The sequence below is a fragment of the Tachypleus tridentatus genome, chromosome 12 (genome assembly GCF_004210375.1).
Source record: "Tachypleus tridentatus isolate NWPU-2018 chromosome 12, ASM421037v1, whole genome shotgun sequence".
Classification (NCBI taxonomy): Eukaryota; Metazoa; Arthropoda; class Merostomata; order Xiphosura; family Limulidae; genus Tachypleus; species Tachypleus tridentatus.
This window is the reverse complement of record NC_134836.1, coordinates 38,598,288-38,620,569: the sequence shown is the minus strand read 5'-3', so window position 1 is coordinate 38,620,569 and position 22,282 is coordinate 38,598,288. Positions and strand designations below refer to the sequence as shown.

Genomic DNA, 22,282 nt, shown 5'->3' with positions numbered 1-22,282 from the left:
TAAATCTTCTTTAAATTTGTAATTATCTTAAAATTTTCGAAACCTTCACCGAGACATTTCCGTAAGAAAGTAGCTTCAGTAAACCCTTGTTATTTTATGTTTACTGATTTAGAAACTTCGTAGCGTTCCACGCATTATCATAAATCAGATTTTTCTTGATAGTTACAAAACAGCATTTTATAAATATCTACATAGAATATTAGCCTGTAAGCGATCTTAAGAATTCTTTTGCAACTCAAGTTACTTCAAAACAATAATTTGTGTAGTTTTGCTATTAGATGACATTCATAATATTGTTATGGCTGAGTAATGAATTTATCTTCCTTTATTTCCAGTGGCTCAGCGGTATGTTTGCGGACTTACAACGCTAAAATCCGGGTTTTGATACCCGTGGTGGACAGAGCACAGATAGCCCATTGTGTAGCTTTGTGCTCAATTCAAAACAAAACATTATTTCCATTATCTGTTTTTGCTCTCTCTGCCTTCAGTTACTCATAGGAGATTTACATATTTTACAGTTCTCAGTCAAAAAAATCAGAGTTCTTAAAACGCTGTGGATTATATTTTGTGGTATCATTAAGCTTATAGTCAAGCTTTAAATTTCATCCAAGAATTTTTTTTTCCTTTTAAATAATAGCTCAGATTGAAGAGTCATAAATAATAGCTCAGATTGAAGAATCATAAATAATAGCTCAGATCGAGGAGTCATAAATAATAACTCAGATTGAGGAGCCATAAATTTTGTTGATAGAATTTCGTAATATTTCACCGAGAAATGTTTACATTTCTTTAAACGGAATTGAGACTTTCAGCTTGAACGAATTTTATGCGTACTTAGATATATGAAGCCAGATTAGAGATCTCTAAGGTTCGGCATAGCCGATCCTACTTTTAAACTACTGACCAGAGTGAGGGAAGCTAGGCAGCCCTTTTGCCGCAACAAGCACCCTCTTCGTTTTTTTGAAGTGAAAAGCGGAATTAACCATCAATTTTGCATCGTCCCTCTTCCCAGTGTCGTCCCTCTTTCCAGTGGCAGTAATATGTTTACGGACTTACACTGCTAGAAACCGGCTTTCGATGCCTTTGTGTAGCTTTTTGCTTAATAACAAATAACAACAATTTGTATATCGTGTCTATATCAGCTGAAAGTGCAGAGAGTCGTCAGTGGCATTACTTCTCAAACCTTGGACCTTCGATCGTCAGCAATGCGATGACCACTAAGCCATGCCCACTCCATGTGCATTGGAAAAATACATTTTCACAACAAGATTCGAGTACAGGAATGAAATGTCAGAGTACACGGAAGGATGGGAGTTCTTGCGTTAAAGTTTTTCCGAATAGTAATATCCGCAAAACTATTTCAGGAGGAGATAAAATAAAAATTGCTATGAAGTAATATCGAAGGCAGGAGTAATTTGTATGGTAACAGAGGAACTCCAGCCGCTATAGTTTACAAAGCGAACAGTTGAATCGTCTATTCGGTATTCATACAGGCTCACATTCTAATAAAAATATATAAAAACCACTCGAAATTTTCACACATCACAAAGCTCAGAGTGACTGAGCGACAACTTCTGTGTTCCACATACATAAAGTGGCGTGAACGTGTAGTGTTTGTGTTATCTTCTTTGATGTGTCAAAACCTTTCTCCCAACACTGGTTTCCGCCGTCTAATGGAACTGTAGCTTTATACATTCATTGGGTAAATAAAGGAATGTACAAAAAATGGGCAACATGATGACAAGTCCTCTTACTCCTTGAGCCAGAAACAGTCAACAAATGTGCTCCTTTCTGCAACGTCTTCTCTGATAAACGCACAGCAACGTTACATAATATTCTGCGCTTGTACCTGACATTTCAGTTGGATTTGCTACTTTTACTTTAAAAAAATAATAAACCCGATTTTACAAATAATCTAGTAAAAAAAACAAAACAGAAAGCACTTCAGTAAAGAATGATTGATGCTTATGTGGAAATGTTCGGTTCATTCATAGCTTTGCCGAAAGAGATATGTTCACTTTGATGGTTAAAAATTATTAATTCCAAACTACTTTAAGTTTTTACAAATAATTTCTCAAGGGATCCCAAACTCTTGTTTGAAATAACGAAAATACTCTGTTGTTACGTGTATGTGTAAGACTGAACTAACAAGACACATAGAAGGGTTTGGTTTTGAATTTCGCTCACAGCTACACAAAGGCTATCTGCGCTAGCCGTCCCTAATTTAGCAATGTAAGGCTAAAGGAAAGGCAGCTAGTCATCACCACCCACCACCAACTCTTGGGCTACTCGTTTACCAACAAATAGTGGGATTGACCGTTACGTTATAACGCCCCCACGCCTGAAAGAGGCGACCATGTTCAGTGTGACGGGGTTCGAATTCGCGACCCTCAGAGTAGGTCTCGATCGCCCTAATCACCTGACTCTATCGGGCTCATTACGATAATAAAATAATAGAGAAATATTATGATTAATTTTATCATGGGCTTGAGGGTTTATAACCGTGATGGACACAGTACAGATGGCTTATTGTGTAACAAATAAACCATGGATTTACAATATATTCAACAAAGCCATCTACACTTGTTCTTTTATTATATTCCCTACAGTCAGTAGACTGACGCTATTACGAATAACAAAGGGAATGAAACTCAACAATATTTGATTTAAACATCTATCTGCCTTAGTCTTGAGTGTAAAATACGTATCGATGTATGTTTCCCTTCGACGATGTTACTATGTAGAAAAACATATACACTGTAAATTTTTTCAACTTTCCATCTTGCATGCATTTAAGTGTTTTTATTGCAACTACTATCTTATTTTTTTCAGCACTTGGTTATAGTTAAGATATAGAGAATGAAAGTGCATATTGTGTGTGCGCGAGCACACGTGTACATGGCAGTCATTTGAAAATTACAAGTTTAGACACCTCTAATGTCAAGCCTTAATGTTCAAATTAAACCAAACTGGAAGGATACACCTGCAGTTTTCTTATTTTTATGATAATTTTAGGACTATTTGTTTCCAATATTCCACTGGCTTTCCGTGTCTAAGTGTAAGTTTACGTCACCAAGACTGCTTTCGGTAACAAATAAAAATAAACCACATTATTTAAAAGCGCCATCTATTAGCTACTATGACAATTCACATAAAATATATTTAATAGAGTGAAATTCAAATTACACTGGTTAAAAGAAAGGCATAGAGATAAATCTAATACGTTTCGTATTTTTAATTAAAACATTTATCTTATGAAAGAGGGATAATACAAATAACACTTCGGTTTAAGTAATCTCCTGTATTTGCTGTACGATTCCAAATATCATAGGCAGTAAACTCGTTTCTTTGTTTACTGTTAAGCTCAAAGCTGCCTGTGTTCTGTTCCTTGTGGCCGAAATCCAATTTTTAGTATTATAAGCCAACAGTCTTGCTACTGAGTTCGATCACATAGCGAATCGTATTTCATAATCGTTTATGTTGTTGTTTATGATTAAGCACAAAGCTAAACAAAAGGCTACCTGTACTCTGCCCACCACGGATATCGAATCCCGATTTTTGACATTGTAAGTTTGCAGACGTTGTGCCACTTGAGGGCTTCATAATCGTCTACGCCACTGACTTTTTAAATGTATGTTTTAAACTATATGTGCTCAACTGCTTGTAACGAATGACATCGTAGGTTGCAGGGTTCCTGTAATAAATATATAAATTTTACACAAAATACCATTAATACTGCATTTGATCCCTTCAGTTATGTAAAATGGATAATTTAAAAAATAAAACTTACATTATGTATTATTATCTTATACGTATTTATGTGATGATGTATATAGAAAACGTTTGTGATAATTTTATTGCTTCTCAAAGCACACGTTCTTTAGTCGAAAATATTGTTTTATTGTTTGTAGTTATACCACAAGAGGGCCCTACCATCGAAGGCATACAACCAAAGTACGACGTTGGCGATTACGTAAACATCACATGCATATCACTTCCATCTCGACCATCATCTGATATTCACTGGTTTATCAACAGAAAAGAGGTGTTTTTATTTTTTTTCTACTCTTTTATTATCAACTTTTACTTGGTCAGTATTGGAAAACCTGCTATGAAAACCAGTACCAACGCAGACAAGTAAATAATAATGCAATTAAAACAATTCATCCGCTAAAGACTATTAAAAGTGAAACTGGAGGCCAGGAGAAAATCGTAAAGAGTTTGGAAATGATTTATTTATTTATAGAATCTAATGATAATTTCTTTTTACTAAATATAGGTAAAAAAACAAAGAAAAGTGTACTATAAAATGAATTAGATGAAGTAAAAATGGATGTAAATAAAAAGTTTCCGTTAGCTTTCTGTTATCAAATTACTAACATGAATAAAACACGCAGAAGATCGAAGATGTTAAAATATGTGGAAAATCTGAAGGTTGATAATACTTTAAACAGTAACTTCAAAAATACTGATCAGAGTTAATCATGTGAAATGGTATGAATAAATAAACAACATAACGAGAATTTAAAAAGTATTCTACACAGGGTGTCTCAAGAGTTTAATGTACCAGATTATAAAAAAAAATATATAATAAAACAGCTCATGGAGTATCTATCCATAATAGCAAAAGATAGCACCTATAATAGTTAAACTCAAAAGTGTATTTGGTAAAGAGCAGTGGTTGAGAAACAAAAGGAAAGTGGTTAAACAATGTTTAATTCAATAGAATATGGAAGAAGAAACAGTTTTCATAAATGAGAAGTTATTAATGAAGAATTATCTTGGAAGACTAGAATATTACTAAAAATCTAAAAGAAAAACCACAAATTTGTATGGACAGCAAATGGTAATGTGTTTACATGGAAATCAAAAAGTGATCATTTAATAAAGTTCAAATTGGATAAGAATGTGAAAGTTATACTTTAACACTGTTTTGTTTTTTTTGTTTAGTCTATGGATATAGTCTGGAAAATCAGGAATATAGTTCTATTAACTGTGAAAAAATAAATAGTATAAATTATGTTAAGAGTGAATTATAATACACTGGAGGTGATGTTTTCAATTTTCTATGTATAAATATTAATAATATTTGGGATGATTTTTGTAGAGTCTGGTGAAACTTTGAAATTGTTAGATATTTTAATAATAAGAGAAATCGTTGAAAGAGCTTGAAATCCAAAATTATAACCTAGAAAGATATTTAAAAATTGATAAATATAAAAGTTATGAAGGAGAAGAAATTTCAAAAGTCTCTATAAATAGTAAAATTAAGATTGAAAGATTTAGAAGTATTATCATTAGCTATTGAGATGGATGACTATAAAGTGTTATTACCTCCAGTTTAAAAACCTCCTAATTATAATTATTACCATTACGCTTTACTGGTAAAATTATAAGTGAATTAAAAACTGCAAACCTATAGTGCATCTTGGTGATATAAATATTAATATTAAAAAAAAAGAAAACAGTAACTCAATAAATGACTATCAAAATATTTTATACTTTGACAGATTTCGGTAAAATATAAGTGTTAAAAGAATAACAGAATGATGAAGTGAAAGGTTCTTTAAATCATATTTAGGTAATGTATATATCAAACTTACAGGCTTTAATGTAAAAAATTATGTGATCATGAAAAAAAGATTACCTCATAGGATGATACTGGTAAGTTTAAAAGTAATTTAAATACAATAAAAAATCTATGAAGAGAAATGTAAATAACATTTAGAGATTAGTTAAGTCAAAATAAATTATGTTATGGGTGATATAAAAACTGTAGTTATAAAAATTTTTAATCCTAAAATAACCTGAGGTTATGTACAAAAATTGTTTTTTGTGTTAAGTGAAACTCAAGGAAAAATATGTTTGAGACAAAAATAAAAAGATGAATACACAGCATAAGCCCAGTATAAATTCTGATATTTTAAAGAGTTTAAGAGGAAAAGATTATTTATGGCATAAGTTAAGTGTCAGAAGGATGGAATAAATGAAGCAAAAATAATCTACAACATTTTATAAGGAAAAGAATCACCACATGACAAAATTTTATAATATTCAGAGTAATATGGAGGAAACTTAGAAATGAATTAATGAGTGAATAGATAATTGTGTCAGTGATGAATTACTTGATGCAAAATTAAAGTGAAATTTTATGATTACAAATATAAGTATCACAGATTTAGTAATCGATTCCAATAAAGAATTTATAAATAAGATAAATACTTTAAAAATATTCATAATAAGAAAAATTATAATAACTACATTACAAATAGAAATAATTATCTTAAGAGCATTTTCTCACTTATTATTACAATTTATTTTTCACCAGTAACAGAAAAGAAGTTATTAATAAAGTAAATTTAATGAATATTAATAAAGGGCCAGGAATTGACGATATGCAGATAACGTGCATTAAATCAGAGATTAATTACTAGCAAAGATCATAACATGCTTATTAAATTAATCTGTGAAGAAGAAAAATACCTAATGGATTTAAAATAACAATGATAAAAATTATTCATAAGTCATGAATAAGGAACAAAAAATTAGTTCAATAATTATACACCAAAGTCAATATTATTTGTAATTGAAAAATAAATGAAAAGTATTCACATAACAAAATGTTGGATTTTATTTGAAAACTAATGAACAAATGTTAGTTTGGATTTATACAAAATGGAAGTCACATAACTCTTGGAATTTTTTCAAATGATTTAAATTTACAAATAGATACAAACAGTAAGTACTTCTGTTATTTTTGACTTAGGTAGAACTTTTAATACATTAGATTATATTGCTAAATTAATTATAGATGATAGATAGGAGAGGAAAGCTACATAATTGCTCATGAATTATTTGAGCAGTAGGATTGCAGTAAAAAGAAATGAGAAAATAATTAGTGATCCAATGACTATGAAATTTGGCACTTCACAAGGTTCTATTTTGGGTTCAATACTATTTCATCTGTATGTTAATAATATTGTAAGCACAGGTTTAAATATTAAATATATCAGAATGCAAATGATATAGCTTCAACTGTAACTCATGTTGATCTGGAAACTGATAAAAAATCCTACAAGTTGATTTTCATAAATAAAGTATTTGCATGAATATAAAGGAAGTTTATATTAATATTAAAATATCTATGCTAATTCACTCAGAATATATTGATGCTACTAAAGGTTTTTTTACAGTATCATGATTAAATATGTAATGATAAATATGAACATTTATCTATTGAAAATAAGTAGTGTTATGACTATAATTGTATGTATATTAAAAATGTTAACATTAAGAAAATATGTATATTTATTTATAGAAAATAAGTAGTATTATGACTATAATTGTATGTATATTGAAAATTTTAATGCTAAGACACACTTAAGACTAATTATTGGTAACATTTTTAGTTGGACTAAATATATAAATATGATCTGCTATACATTAAGATCTATTACATTAAAATTATGTAGTATACAAAAATAATTTTTAAATTGATAATTTTAAATAAAATGACAAAGTTAAGAGAAATTAAAATATAACAGTTATAATTTCCTATTACAGTATAAATAATAAGATACAAAAAATCATACATATAATAATACTAAAACATTAGAAAATAAATATTATTCAATTTCAAATTATGTTAATAACTATGTAAAAAATATAAACTACTATATATAACGAATAAACTTCCCAGAAATTCATGGAATACAAACAAAATTGCAGTGTTAAATAAAAAATGGAAAAGACTGATTACTGACTGATGCTAATGGACAAATTGAATAGCATTCAATGAATAGCAATTTATTGATATTGCCATTAAGTTGATTTTTTATTCTGTATTTAATGTTTATTAGTGATAATATTGTAATAGCACTATATAGTATTATGTTTCATGTTATGATCCATAACACATTAGCTACAACTATAATATAAATGTTTCAAAAAAATGATTATGATAGACTTTGCAATGTCAGTTGCATCTTTTATTGTCTAATTCATTGATACTTAAAAATATATAGATATAAATTTTCATAGTTACTAAAGAGTATCCCACAAATTAGCTAAGCTTTGTAGGAGTTTCTTTACTTGTATATTTGATTTAGTAATAATGTGGATATATGTGTGTTTAATAAAAAGGATAACAAATTTGAAAAATAAACTTACAAATTATAAATTTTATCCAATGGTGGAAGTTAAACTTAACATAAAAATGTTTAAAATCATGAAAAGGCTAAATCTGCAAAATCTATTATATTAAATATACATGTATATAAGAGGGTTCAGTAAGTTAAATTAAAACAATGTTGGAGCTTACCGTATTATTACAGCCCATTTTGCCCCATCATATGAACTATCCGACAATCATGTATTATTTTCATCGAAAACATTCAGTCGTAAGATAAGACTGCCTTATTTTAAAAAATAACACTCAGTCATAAGATAAGACTGCCTTATTTTAAAAAATAACACTCAGTTGTAAGATAAGACTGCCTTATTTTTAAAAATAACACTCAGTCGTAAGATAAGACTGCCTTATTTTTAAAAATAACACTCAGTCGTAAGATAAGACTGCCTTATTTTTAAAAATAACACTCAGTCGTAAGATAAGACTGCCTTATTTTTAAAAATAACACTCAGTCGTAAGATAAGACTGCCTTATTTTTAAAAATAACACTCAGTTGTAAGTTAAGACTGCCTTATTTTTAAAATAATTCTTCTCTTTTCTGACTTTTCATAATTCATTTAATGCAAGAAGAAAACAGTTTTCCAATGACCATTTCTACAATCTGATCACACATAAATCAAGAGGTTCTGTCTGTATCTTGATCAGTTTTACTTTGTATGGTGTTGTATAAATGCCCCTTTAAATTTCCAGCTGTGCAATAGGAAGAGTCCATACTATGAACCTAATAGTAAGCAAATTTTATCTGTGGCACAATATCCAGTGATGATCATGGATTACTTCTAAAACGTTTCATGACATACTGTGTACCACAGCTGGTAGGAACTGTCATTTGTTACAGTTATCAATTAATGTACACATGTACTTCTTCAATTGTCTCCATACATGCCATTTCACACCAGTGAAGTGCCTTTCATACAGTTTCACACAGTTTTTTTTTCTTAAATATGTCTTGAAATTGACTTGTATATACGCCACTTATATCTTTTTCCAGATGGAAATCTGTTTCTGATAACTTACAAACTGTGGTCTGGCTCTGTGGACAGCTTTTGCCACTAATTATTTCATTTCGTGGATTCACATACGTATAGAGACGCTGCAAGTTCCTTACCATTGGAATACAATTTGTTGTATATCCCATTGTGTATGGTTCTAGTTTTACAAGTTGGCACATATTCCTCTTTTTTTTTTTTCCAGTGTCACAACAGGAAGTACAAGAGATCCCAATCTTGTAAATTTTAAATTCCTAATCCAAACACATTTTAATGCGGCATCCAAAAACGATCAACTTCCGGTGGAATCACACTACCTAGACACGCCAAATAATGTCAAAATGTAGTTCTGATACACTCTTTCCCATCACTACTTTATACTGGTTGAGTTTCTTATTCAAAACCCGTTTTAATATAACGTATTCAGTCCTCTGTACGTACCTGTTAATAATATCAGATGAATATGGATTTGTAAGTTATTTAAAATCACAATAAGACTAACAGTTACTTGAATTACAGGTTTGTTGTTGTTTTTGTGAGCCCACTAAAATTTTTCGGAAGGAAGTGTGTAATAAATTGCATTTTAATTATATTTCGTTTATACAGTGACTACCAACGAGGTATTTTTTCTTTACACCGTAGTTCATCAGGCAAGTTGGGTCGTAGTCGCAGTCAAAATAAAATCTTTAAGTCTTTGGTTACTGTATCAAAGTGACAATTAACACGCATTTTGTATCAGTATAAGCTGTTTATGCGACATTGAGTCATACACCACAAAATAATTAAGTGTGACACATAATCACAAAAAGACTTAACTAAAATATAACCATTGCCTTAGTTTAGAGTCAACAGTTTCAGAGGTTGCAGATCATATTTGATTTTCGATGATCGGTGATAAACAATATGGCGCACCTTATTTGCTATGCTAACTGTGACTATTGAGCGACTTTCCATGATAATTATTCAAAAGTCTATTCAAAGAGGCTCTTCTCTACAGGGTCAGAATTGGGAGACACGTTTAATTATCTAATCTTAATCTTACTATTCGGAGAGAGAGTGTAAATTTATAAAAACAATGGAAAACTAATAAACGAACTTCAAAATATTAATGGCCCGGCATGGCCAAGTGATTAAGACACTCGGCGGGTCGCGGGTTCGAATCCATGTCGCACCAAACATACTCGTTTGTTTTTTTCAGCCTTTGGGGCATTATAATGTGGCAGCCAATGCCACTATTCGTTGGTAAAAGAGTAGCCCAAGAGTTGGCGGTGGATGGTGATGACTAGCTGCCTTTCCTCTGGTCTCACACTGCAAAATTAGTGACAGGTAGCCCTGGTGTAGCTTTGCGTGAAATTTAAAACAAACCAATTTTTTAATGCAAAAGATTAATTTCAAATTACATTATATATTTACTAACTTTAAAAATACAACTTTCTATTCTGTTATAATGTGTTTTCGATAAAGTGTACTTGAATGTAATTTATATTTTTACATGCATTTTTTATATTGTTCTAAGTTTTATTGTTTTTATTAAGACGTTTATATTGTTATTTGGTTAGAGAAAGGTTTGGTTTGATATAAATAGAAGAGTGTGCGGCTTTATACATGGAATTTATGATAACGTTTTAAAACAGTGTCAGAAGTACAAAAATGCGAGTTAGCTTGGATTAACTCATGAAGAATTTGACTGCTTACCGTCACGTGGAAGGTAGGCCCATCTGCTCTATGAACATTACGTTAGTACGTGAAATCTATAGAATTTCTTGTCAAAGATGTAAAACGCCTTCGTTGTCATGAGGTATACTAGACTTTGGATTATTATTTTTTTACCACATAATCTTAAAAACTCCTAAAGAAACACTTACTAAGATGTATTGATCTTTGATTGGTAACTCACTTTAAATTTATTGTCATGTTTTGTTGGGTTTTTTGTTTTGTTTTTTACAGCCACCCGAAGAATTTTTAACTGCATACCCAGAAAATGAACATATCGGTGGCCTGGTTAGTTCCAAGTTAGGCCTTTACTTTGAAGTTACACCTGAACATTTTGTACGAGATACTATTACTCTGAGGTGTTCGGCTGTGATTTCAAATAACTATTCTCTAAGCAGTGAAGAAATCATCATTGGTGGCAACGTCTTACCTTCTAGTCCATATCCAAGTATAGGTACTATAGTTTTCTGGTTTCATTTTAAATATTAATTGACCAGAGAATGTGATTTTGTGCTGTTTTTGTTCGTTCTTTTGTAAAAAGTAATTTCAGTTAAATTTGATTATTATTAAAATATTGTAAATAAATTCATCAGTTCATCTAAATAAAATTTTATTCAACTCTTTAAGTATGCTTAAACTTAAATTTTCTAGAATATACTCTTCATATTTCTCCTTTGTATTTGTTAGTTAAATGCATTTTTTTATATTTATTTTCCCCTAAATTGCGTTCAAGCTTTTTATTTAATCTGCAGGGCTTCAAATCTGAATTAATATACAGAGAATATTAAAAGGACCGTAGCTCATTGGTAAAAGGGGAACTTTTTAAGCATGTAAGGCAAGTCGTTTATATTTGGAGTGTGGGTAGTTAGAAGAGACCATGAGAACTGTGGGTTTTCTCTCGTTCGCTTGGGGTAAAATCCATAAAAAGAAAACATATTTTCTTTTATTTCCGTTCAACTGATTTTATAAATAGTATTAAAATCTAAACCTAGACAGTGAATGTTTACACATTAACATTTAACAGAGCATCACAATTATTTTTTTTACTCTAAAGACCTACAAGTCTTGTGTTCCATTCATATTAAAGTTAACTTCTCCCACCATAAATAACTCGCAACAAGTAGGTTATGAAATCAGACGTATCTTTTAGTAGTTGGTGACAGTTTTTATGAGTGAAAAAAGGACTCTTTAGGAACATAAGGGTAAGAAACCTGAGCTTATCCGGCTCATCCTTCTGTGCAAGTCACAGAGAATATATATATATATTAATATATAGCACAGATAACTCTAATAGCTCTGCGCAACATTCAAAAACAAACAAAAATAAATTGTATTTAATACAATAAGAAGAAAAGGTCCCAGTGAACCTGACCCTCCCAGGTCTACAAAGACCAAAATCCCAAGAATGAGAAGAAGAATTCTTATAATGGAAGCTTTGAACACAAATATCAAGTAGTTTTCATTTGATATTAATTCAATAGTTTTTTTTTGCAGTTGGTTATAAAAATTTTGTGATCGAAATCTGCACGCAGCTGTAACAGCATGAATTTTTAAAATAAAATATGTCGCCTGAAATAACACAGCTGGTTACTTTTCCAAAAATCTGCCCATAACAGTATATTAATTATAAAATAAGTGGGTCCGTTTTGTTTGAAGTTGAGCACAATGCTACACGATGAGATACATGTGCTCTGCTCACCACAGGTATCAAAACTCGGACTCTTGCGTTGTAAGTCCACAGACATACCACTGTGGACTAGACCTTATATTTTAATAAGCGTATTTGAATGTAGGCCGAATGGTACTCTGTAAATGTGGTTAAATTCCACAACTTGGTTACATAAAAGTAGTCCATGGGTTGGCAATTGGTGCCTTTGACAAGTTTTGCCTATCTTCTAGTCTACCATCAGGGGTTTGGGCGTTTTCTTATAGCAAAGCCATATCGGGTTACCTGCTTTGTCCAACGAGGAGAATCGAGCCCCCAATTTTAGTGTTGTAAGTCCGAACACTTACTGCTGTTCCACCGGGGGACCGAAAAGTATGGATGACTACGCACTGACAGCTTTTTAAAACTTTGCGCGAACATTGTAAAATGAACAAGCGAAAAGCAAAATAATTCGTAACCGGTCCCATTTGTCTAATTAATGAATAACACAAAAATTCATCATGTGGAACTAGACGTATATGTAATCTACACGAAACCTTGTACGAGCAAGTTATTATGTAACAAAATATAACTTTCTTTGTAATTCATTATATATATATGAGCTTATGATTCGCCAGGTACAAGCGAGCATAAAAGTTATTACAGATAGATGTTTTTCAAAGAATAAAACTTTATTCATTACAGTTCATAATTACCTGTTGCACATTTTAAATGGAATCGAACTACCCTAATCTATAATTTTTCTTTATTTCATAAGCAGGCCCGGCATGGTCAGGGGGGTTAAAGCGTTTGACTCGTAATCTGATAATCTCGGCTTCGAATCCCCGTTGCACCAAACATGCTCGCCCTTTCAGCCGTGAAGGCGTTATAATGTGCAGTTAATCCACTATTCGTTGGTAAAAAGTAGCGCAAGAGTTGACGGTGGGTGGTAATGACTAACTGCCTTCACTCTGGTCTTACACTGCTAAATTCGGGACTGCCAGCGCAGATAGCTCTCGTGTAGCTTTGCGCAAAATTCAAAATAAATAAAATAAATTGTTTCATAAGTAGCATTCTACATAAATTCATTAGGTTGTTAATTTGACCAGTTTTTTTTTTGTTTGTTTTATTAGTAATCATGCAGTCGGAACATTTCTCTCCCTGCATCCGTTCTATTTAACTATAAAAATTCATAGCTAGGCATAAACTAGATCAATGATTGTTCTTCTCCAAGCTAAAATATTTTCCCAAATACAGTTGACTTAATGTTTTTTTGTTGTTGATTTTACCCATATAGGATCCAGCAGTGGAGGCCCTGTAATTACAGGTGGATATTCTGCTTATAGAATTGACGACATTGTGGATGTTAACTGCACCTCTGGTAGTTCGAAAACTCTACCGTTACTTCGCTGGTTCATAAATGAAAAACAAGTTAGTAGGTTTAAACAATGATAAGTATGTTAAATTTGAGTTTCTGTACCGGTGCTTAATTATCTACAGTAATTTCTCATTTTAATAAATTTTACATTTCTCAGAATGTGATATTTGCTACTTTTCTATCATCTGGTAATAACTTACTATTTTTAGAAGCTTTGTGGGTAAATTGTGCAGAGGCACAAAGTTTATTTCAAAAGTGGGGGAGGAGATATAATACATGCTGTGTAAGAACACACCGTATGAATTTTGTCTAAACATGAATTGTATTTCGGCTGGGTCCAAGTACTAGTGGCCAATGAGTAATTTAGTCTACAATTTGGTTTGGTTTGTTTTTAATTTCGCGCAAAGCTACACGAGGGCTCTCTGCGTTAACCGTCCCTAATTTAGAAGTGTAAGACTAGAGGGAAGGCAACTAGTCATCACCACCTACCACCAACTCTTTAACTTCTCTTTTATCAAAGACTCGCCGGATTGACCATCACATTATGACGTCCCCACGGCTGAAAAAAAAAGTATGTTTGGTGTGACGGGGATTCAAAATCGCGATCCTCATATTACGAGTCAAGTGCCTTAACCATCTGACCAAGCTGCATCATTAGCCTATAATGATAAAAATATACTACCACTATTGTAAAGTGAGGGAGAAAAATTCTCTATTACTAAAAATAAAAAAGTAAGGGTATGTCCCCACTCACCACGTAAATTACGGGTATGAAACAGCGCACCCATAAAGTATTTATATGAAACAGCGCATCCATAAAGTATTTACCAACCTGCTTTTTTATATTTCTTTTTTTGCTATATTTCATTGCTTCCCAGACTCATGGAATATAATCGTTTTTGATAGCCATTGTAGGAAGCAGAAGGTCCAGTCATCACACTTTTCAATCTGTCCCAGTAGAAATGCCTCATAATTGGGTAAATTTCTCTTAGGAAAAACAAGAGAATGCATAAAATTTAATCAAGAATACAAGAGCTTTTTGGGCTCGCCTTAGAGTCTTAAGGCGAGCCCTCCACCTCGGGCGTAATTGGTGGGTCTATGGAACACATTCTCTCTCTTTGCTCAGTCAGACAAACCTTACACTCCCCTGCTATTAATTTACCTCCCACGTCTCTGATAGGTTTATACTTTTTGTTGCTTTCACTATAAAACAGGCTCCACTGTAGCATATGTTCCTGCTATAAGTTTCAAGCCAATAATATTACAGGTTTAGATTATAATACGATTGATTTTGCAAAATGCTTGCTAATTACTTAATGAAATTCTTTACCATATTTTTGGTTATTTCTAAAAATAAATTATACTACAGTTTGTAAAACTTAACATTTATATTTCCTCAGTTTTATTAAGGAAAAACAAAGGTGTATTTAAATTATCGTTAATATCTACAAATGAAACGTTCTGCTCTTTCAAATTCCTTGGCCCGGCATGGCCAGGTGGGTTAAGGCGTTCAACTCGTAATCTGATGATTGCGGATTCGAATCCCCGTCGCACCAAACATGCTCGTTATTTTATCCGTGTGAGCGTTAAAATGTTACGGTCAATCCCACTATTCGTTGGTAAAAGAGTAGCCCAAGAGTTGGCGGTGGGTGGTGATGACTAGCTGCCTTCCCTCTAGTCTTACACTGCAAAATTAGGGACAGTTAGCGCAAAGCGAGATAGCTTTGCGCTAAATTCGAAAACAAACAAACAAACAATCAAATTCCTCCTGGTGCAGGCAGTACCTAAACTTGTGGGTAAATAATCTCTTCCTGAGCTGAAATAGGCTGGCTTGTAAATCCATTTCATTTCAAAGCGTATATCATATGTTCTGAAATACAGGTTACATTTACACCCACCACCCGCCACCAGTGACGTAGCGATATATCTACGAAGTTACTATGCCAGAATCCGGGTTTCGATACCCGTGGTAGGCAAAGCACAGATAGCCTTATTGTATAGCTATGTGATTACTTTCAAACAAACAAATAATACACACTTTATTACACAGGTGCTGCTTATGCAGGGATTACTCGGATTGTTCATTGAAGTGGTATTTTAAATACCTCTTCAATAGGTTATCAGAACTTTACAATACAATGCACTGTTTCCTTTTATAACAATATCTATATAATGACTGAGTCACAAATTCTGAAAAATTCTATAAATATTAAAAGTTTGAATTTCGTGTTCTTCTTTCTCCTGCTTCTTTTTTTATTACTTGATAAATCAAAGCAATGGCCTCAACAGTTTCACTGTGGTGACATAGTCTCAAACGGAGTATCTTATTTTATAAGTATTATTAATAATTTACAGTAATTTAATCAAAATCGTAATTGTAGTGTAAACAGTGTCATCGTATCCCTTAAAGTTACCCTTCTTACAGAAATGTGGTATTCCTTTAAAAGGCTTACGTATAGGATGAAATGAATTACCATCTAATAATAAATAAGCAATAAATATTACAGTTAGATCTTCTTTGTTTTAAGAACTTGGCCATATATACAACATTTTTGTGTCTGTTTGAAACACTGCATTAAAAACAACAACAAACAAACAAGTAAAGCAAATCTTTTCAAAAAGGGAAGTAAATATAGTGGTGACTAATATCAATCCTTAAAAAACAATGCAAACAAGACAATTAGTTGGGATGACATTTGCATCATCCTTACATAATATCACAGAGAATAATTAACATATGGAAACATATATAACTATCCAATCACATATGAGTTTAACTTATCCTATTTTTTGTTTCTTTTTTGTTAAGCTCAAAGCTACATAATGGACTATCCATTTTCTGCCCTCTATGTGTTTCGAAACCCGTATTCTGGCATTCTACGTTTGCAGACATACCGCTCTGTCACGTAGGGGACTCCTATTCTTGTCTGTTAACAATCTACTACCTTATGTACCAGTGTTATTATGTTAGGATAATACAAGTGTCATCCATACAACCTTGTAAAAATGTATTGACTCTCTGATCTGTATTATTCAAGGAACTTTTAAAATCTGTTTAAAAACCTTCTTAAAAATCCTGTTCACGCTTTATGGAAGGATGTTGATAAAAAAAATATTCCAGCATGTGTATGTGAACTATACTATTACTGTGATGCGAAATGTAAGCTTTTATGCTGTAGAATGTATTAAAAAGTTAAAATGTGTGGTAAGACAACAATTTTCACATTACTTGAGAATATGTGTTCTAAATTTCCGTGAAAAAATAGACATAATCGGTTACATTGTTTGTTCTGTAAATGTCGTTACCATCATTGTGCAAGCTGTAACTGTTTTATTTCTCTTTAGGCCAACAGTAGGTACCTAGTGAATTATCCTCTAGTTCAGAACAAATATGGAATAATTACAGCGTCTCTGGGACTAAGATTTATTGTACAAGACAAACATTTTAAGAACGGAGAGATGCATCTCAAATGTACTTCGACCTTATCTGAAGTTATGAATATGACCACGAAGAGAGAATTATTTGGCAGTCATCATAAAAATTCGGGACTTCATGCATCGGAAAGCGAAGGTACGAAAAGTTTTTATATATCAGAGCAAATAGTATTTTAAGCCTTTTATTCGTTTAAAAAGATTTAAAATAATAGACGCTATTTGGCTGGATTTAAATGCATTAAACAGTGTTATTCAGAATCTCTAATATACATTTTTAAAGTAAAATTAAGACAATTATATATAGTTCCTGTGGCAATCTTACGTACAGGAATCCAAAATTGCTGTAAAGCTGACTTGAATTGCGTGCATATATGTGCAAAATATTTGTTTTGAATTTTGCGCAAAGCTACTCGAGGGCTATCTGCACTAGCCGTCCCTAATTTAGTAGTGTAAGACTAAAGGGAGGGCAGCTAGTCATCACCATCCGCCGCCAACTCTTGGGCTACTCTTTTACCAACGAATAGTGGGATTGATCGTAACATTATAACGCCCCCACGGTTGAAATGGCGAGTATGTTTAGTGTGACGGGTATTCGAACCCGCGACCCTCGGATTACGACTCAAACGCCTTAACATGCTCGACCATACCAGGCCCGTGCAAAAAATAAAGACGCTTTTGGTGAAAGTTAATTACGCTATTTATCTCTTAAAAATTCATTTATTTAAGAAATATAGTTCTTGTGGTAGTAAAGTTAAAAACAGACCTTTCCGCAAACATTTAACATGTAGAGTTAACAGTGAAAAAAATAGAATATTGTAAAAGTTATTCAGAAAAACAAATAAACCCAAAACTACGAATGTTGCTTGGGAAATAATTTCGATAGTTACTTTTTTATTTTTCTTATTTTCTGTTACAGCTCGTGGAAACTGTGCTCGTCCAATGAATGGTCTTTTCCTTCCTGTGACTCTATTCGTCGTAACTGCTGTAAAACCTGTGGCTAAGACATTCTAGCGAACTTTCATTTATCATTTATTTTTTCGGTGCTTGACCCTGTGCTCCAGAGTATTTAAAGGTAGTAAAAGATGAAAGCGTGGTGGTACTGGTTTTGTCTGTTTGTCAGTATAGTTTAAACATACATTCCATTAACTGGTTAGTGATCTCTGTACGTACAATGTATACTTGAGAAAAAGTGCACTAAAAATCATTTAATTAGAAAGAGATGGCGTAAAATAAATAATTAAACAGACTCAGTGCAAATTTACGTACATTCCTCTATATGTTCAGCGAATCTTATATAAGCATTGGTATCTATATAAGTAATTGATATACAGGGTTAAAACCTCAGTCTATTGTGAGGGGGTGTTCAAGAAGTAATCAGCAACACAAAAATAATTATAGCAATGATACTGGTTGATTACGAAGCCGATAAAGTTCTGTTACAAGTAAAAACTAAAACTTTAAGATCACCTTTATTAAATTTACATTATAATTTTCTCAGTATTTGTTACTTGTAATTTTGTGTAGTTCTTTTCATAAATATCAATATGAAACAAATAAGTTTGTGAGAATTAACAGATACTTATATTAATAATGAATAATATTACACAAACTGGACTGTAGGATACGCTAAAAATTGAGATGTATATTTGCAAAAAAAAAAAAAAGGTAAAATCCTCTAAAAATATAAGCGTAGATGTTATTGTACTTTAACTACGTATTGTGCATTGTAAGTTGTATTTATTAAAAACGGTGTTACCATAACTAGCATCTTTTTCTCGTTGGAAATTAATATATATAAACAGCTCTAATGAAGAGGGGGTTAAATTAGTCATCTGGCCCTAGGCGTCATACAGTAAACATAAAACGCTACACATATGTGTATACCACATGTAGCGAAAGACAGATGGAGAAAAAGTAGGGTTTTTTTATTCAACACATTTATTGTGCGTTTAGCAATTACATTCCTCAGCTCCACCTACAGGTAAACTGACGTTTTGTTTACTAGTAAACTCATATTTCACTTGGTAATAACCTAGTAATGACATTTAAAGAATTTTAACCCGAACTCCTAAAACAGCTCTTATTCAAAATATATCATCGTATTACGATTTGGCATCGTGCCCGCTACGTACTAAATTTGTCTTGGTTTTTATAAGGCAAAGCAACTGTAATTTGTGTGCAAGTGAGTTTCAGAACTCAGTAATGAGGAATTTAATTGAAATTTCCAGGTCATTATTCTGTTCACAGTAGATTTACAATTCCAGGTTCGAAATATTTTTTTTTCTTTTCTACTAGTCCTATTTTTTTATCATATTTAGGTACAAGAAAACGTACATTATTATTGTCGTTACCTTTATTAAGTCGGTCGCTTACAAATCCACAGATGTTAGTTGTTTTATTTGGAATACTGTCAGATAGACGTAAATTTAAGTTATAGCCTTGAATTGATTTTAAGAGAAAAACTGTTGCATGAAAGTTTAAGAATACGTTTTATTTTTCACTTTTAGTGTTAACTCCACAAATGAAAATAAGAAGGAAAGTAAATAAAAAAATCGCCACGAAAATATGAAAATATATACATTGAGCATCATAGTTTTATTTGTTAAATAATTTTATTTCTTTCTGAGTGTTCGCGTAAAAACTGTTGTCTACGGTAATGGCAAAATAAATTTTAACTGCTATTTCACTGTATCTAAAATATAGGTTGATAGTTCTAAAATATTTTCGATGTTTTGAGTATTGTTGTATTTCAAAACTTTCGTATCGACTTATTCTGAATACGTAACGTAGTATATAGTTCCTTTAAAGGACAAAAGATGGCGATATGTGTAAAGTGTACGTCATGTCAACAATATAAAACTCATTAAAAGTCAACAGTACTAAATTTCGAGCTGTAATTATTTAGCTTGAGGGTAACAAGTCCTTTTCAAGTTTGGTCGGATAATGATGGAAGTTAGGCCTATCTTTCTAAAAAGGAAATGAAGCAAAATAGGTTACATGAAACGAGTATTTGTGTATATAAACTTTTCCGATCGTATATAGATTGTAAATATTTTAAAAGATGACCATTAAAGAAATAAAAAATGCATGGTTGGTTTTTAGAATGCTTTCCAATAAGTTTTAGATAATACAATTTTGTCATCATTTACAGGTTTGTAACTGAAACAAAAATTACATATAAAGCTCCGTTTCACTGCTTTATGAGTATATATTATTAGTTACCAGGCTGTTATAAGTAATTAATAATCATTTTTTATTAGTTTTGTGAGTCCTTAACCCTAACTTGTGTTGGTCAAATATAAACACAATATACGTCTAATAGACTTAAATGGATCCAGCAGTAACTAGTGGAATTGTTATAACCTTGTACGTATTTGTGTTTACGCTTTGTGTTTGTGACCCAATATATCATTAGAGACTCAATAACCAACAAAGTCATAGATCCACAAATAATTTGATGTATAACTCCTTTAGGAAAATATCCTTTAAAAGCCGATGAGTTCTGAACCGTATCGTAACTCCGTAGTTAAAAATCGGTATACTTTGTGCTGTAAAGTTTGTTGTGAAATGATATTTAGTTTTATTTCGAAATACAAAAAAATTTCATATATTTCATGGCATAGAATTTGATAACTTGATTTTAACTAAGTTATAATCCTTATAGTTTATGTACAACTCAGAAATATGTAATTACTACTTATCGTGGCCGTACTGTTAATCTAAATATTCGTTGTTCGTGTCCAGTTGCCGCGAAATGCTCTCCGCACTTTGGAGCTAAGGATGTGCTGTAAAAATGACTGTTAAATCCCATTATTCAGTCAGACAAGAACTGACAGTGGTTTATGTTGGCTTGCTGCTTTCTCTGAGTCTATTAATTCGTGAATTTTTTTTAATAGAGAAAAAAAATCCAGTAATGTTAATTATCATCAATTATAATTTAAAAAATAAGGTAAAAGTTCATTTCCTTATATAAATTGGTGTAGTGATAAATTGGTAAAGGATATAAAACGTACCCTAAGGTTTGAACATTCATCAATAGTTGTTACTGATGGTAAACTCTTTCTAGTTATAATTTTAATCTTTTATTTTTCTAAAATCAAGAATTTAAATCATTTTGCACTTAGAAACAGTCATCGTGTAATTTAATATTATTATAAACAAAGAAAAATACGTTCAATATTCATAACATTTCAGTGACTGTCTCTACGACCTACAAACTATATAGTTCAAATTTTTCAACAATTGTAACATATCATCTACTTGTAATTATACTTGTAGTTGTTGAATTCACATTAAAACTTAGAATGAAGATGCCTCCTATATTGTGTATTAACCTAGTATTTTTGTACGTTTCAGAAATGAATAAATGTTTTGTTGTTTATTTATTCACAAGTGGCATTAAGGTATATAATTGAAAATATCAACAATGTGTTTGAAACAATATTTATAGTTTTCATTCTTGTATACTCGTGTGTTGTATTTTCTCATAGCCTTCTTTCATAATTGTAGCAAAAATACTTGTGTGACTAAGTGTTCGTAATGGATGGAAAGAGTATATATATATATATATATATATATATATATACACACACACATTCAAATTCAGCATGTGTGAAAGCACTTACGTTATTTGTAAGTTTTGGAATAGAACAGCCGCATCCTGTCAGCCTGGTGAATGAGTACATGTACGTTAAAAAAATAAATACTGATTTCAGAAAAGCTAGAAAAATTGTGCACGTGTTTGTTATTTCACAAACTCAGAAACATAAACTCAGATGAAGTTGCTTCAGTTCCATTTAAGCAACATGAACTTAGGCCCATTTAGCCTAACAAGAAAGGTGTGCATGTTTCAAAAACAAAACACGTTAAAGTATATGAAAAATTCCAGTGGGAAAATTCGGTGATTGTACTTTGGTGAGTAGGACCGTGTA

The 22,282-nt window shown here is 31.7% G+C and overlaps 1 protein-coding gene across 1 annotated transcript in view; it reads left to right on the top strand.

The window, feature by feature from the left end:
* Nucleotides 1–22,080, top strand: part of LOC143235615 (uncharacterized) — a gene marked incomplete at its 5' end in the record, with an annotated part of 59,804 nt that extends 37,724 nt beyond the window's left edge. Inside the window, 5 exons of the mRNA XM_076473849.1 lie at nt 3,912–4,045; nt 11,128–11,347; nt 13,836–13,969; nt 17,262–17,487; nt 18,268–22,080. Of these exons, the coding sequence (XP_076329964.1) occupies nt 3,912–4,045; nt 11,128–11,347; nt 13,836–13,969; nt 17,262–17,487; nt 18,268–18,362 (809 nt within the window). The remainder of the gene's footprint in view (nt 1–3,911; nt 4,046–11,127; nt 11,348–13,835; nt 13,970–17,261; nt 17,488–18,267) is intronic.
* Nucleotides 22,081–22,282: the final 202 nt, after the last annotated feature.